Genomic DNA, 1,561 nt, shown 5'->3' with positions numbered 1-1,561 from the left:
TTTCTTTCTTTCTTTCTTTTTTTGTTTTTTTTTTTTAAATCCAGAAGGCGCGAGCTGGAGCGGTGAGTGTGTCAATCAGAGGGTTTTGTGCCTGGGGGCTCCTAGCAGTTCTGGGCAGAGGTGTCCCAGGGCGGCCCCACAATGAATATGAATAGGAATCCTTGCTAAATGGGACAGCAAAGCGCACCGCCCTGAATGATGGCGCGTCATCCTAACCAGCCCAGGATAGATAGGAGGGTTCCTTTTGTCTCTTTTCTCCGCCGCAGCTCTATAAAAGCCCCTCTTTTTCAGCGTGAGGTTAGTTCAAGCACTCACCAACGAGCTGTCTAGGAAACAGCCAAACCAGAGAGAAGGGAGTGGGGAGGGAGAAAGGCGGGGAAAGGCAGTGTCTCAGCTTTTCTTCTCACGTCTTGCCGCTGAGAAGTGGGCTGCTGGGCTCTGCAGTTTGTTTGTTTTTGTTTTTTTTTTTTAATTCAAGATTTTCTCTAATTTCCCGCCTAAAGCTTCCCCACGGTAGGGCCGCATCCCCTATAATAAGATGAATTCTGATTCAAGCTCTGTCTCCAGCAGAGCTTCATCTCCGGACATGGACGAGATGTATCTGAGGGACCATCACCACCGCCATCACCACCACCAGGAGAGCCGCCTCAACTCCGTCTCGTCCACGCAGGGCGACATGGTGCAGAAGATGCCCGGGGAAAGCCTCTCGCGGGCCGGCGCCAAGGCCGCGGGCGAGAGCAGCAAGTACAAAATCAAGAAGCAGCTGTCGGAGCAGGACCTCCAGCAGTTGAGACTGAAGATCAACGGACGCGAGCGCAAGCGGATGCACGACCTGAACCTAGCTATGGACGGGCTGCGCGAGGTCATGCCATACGCGCACGGGCCCTCGGTGCGCAAACTCTCCAAGATCGCCACTCTCCTGCTGGCCAGAAACTACATCCTCATGCTCACCAGCTCCTTGGAGGAGATGAAGAGGTTGGTTGGTGAGATATACGGGGGCCACCACTCGGCCTTCCACTGCGGGACCGTGGGCCACTCGGCCGGCCACCCAGCGCACGCCGCCAACGCCGTGCACCCGGTGCATCCCATCCTGGGCGGCGCTCTCTCCTCTGGCAACGCCTCGTCGCCTCTGTCCGCTGCCTCGCTGCCCGCCATCGGCACCATCCGGCCTCCCCACTCGCTGCTCAAGGCGCCGTCCACGCCTCCCGCGCTGCAGCTGGGCAGCGGCTTCCAGCACTGGGCCGGCCTGCCCTGCGCCTGCACCATCTGCCAGATGCCGCCGCCGCCGCACCTGTCCGCTCTGTCCACCGCCAACATGGCCAGGCTGTCTGCCGAGTCCAAGGACTTGCTCAAGTGAGCAGCGGGCCGGCCCGGCTGCGGAGGTTGAGGGGAGAGCGGCGGGCGGGAGGGGTCGGGTCGAGGTGCCGGGCCCGGAAGGAAGGGGAAGCTGGGCGCGTGGCCCGTGGGAGGGTGGGCGGCGGTGGGACCTCCTAGTGGCCTCCCACACTGCCTGAGAGATCTCAGATCCTACTTGACCCCCGGAGGGACAGAACTGAGACAA

At 60.3% G+C, this 1,561-nt stretch overlaps 1 protein-coding gene across 1 annotated transcript; it reads left to right on the top strand.

Moving 5' to 3' along the window:
* The first annotated feature begins 538 nt into the window (after nt 1–538).
* OLIG3 (oligodendrocyte transcription factor 3) lies at nt 539–1,357 on the top strand. The gene has a single exon (XM_061130162.1). The coding sequence runs from the start codon at nt 539–541 to the stop codon at nt 1,355–1,357; it is 819 nt and encodes a 272-aa protein (XP_060986145.1).
* Nucleotides 1,358–1,561: the final 204 nt, after the last annotated feature.

This window comes from Dama dama, chromosome 26, assembly GCF_033118175.1.
Source record: "Dama dama isolate Ldn47 chromosome 26, ASM3311817v1, whole genome shotgun sequence".
NCBI lineage: Eukaryota > Metazoa > Chordata > Mammalia > Artiodactyla > Cervidae > Dama > Dama dama.
This window is presented reverse-complemented; position numbering and strand designations above follow the sequence as displayed.

Bases quoted from the DNA above. Each gene is read 5' to 3' on its own strand.
- OLIG3 (XM_061130162.1), top strand. From the start codon at position 539: ATGAATTCTGATTCAAGCTCTGTCTCCAGCAGAGCTTCATCTCCGGAC.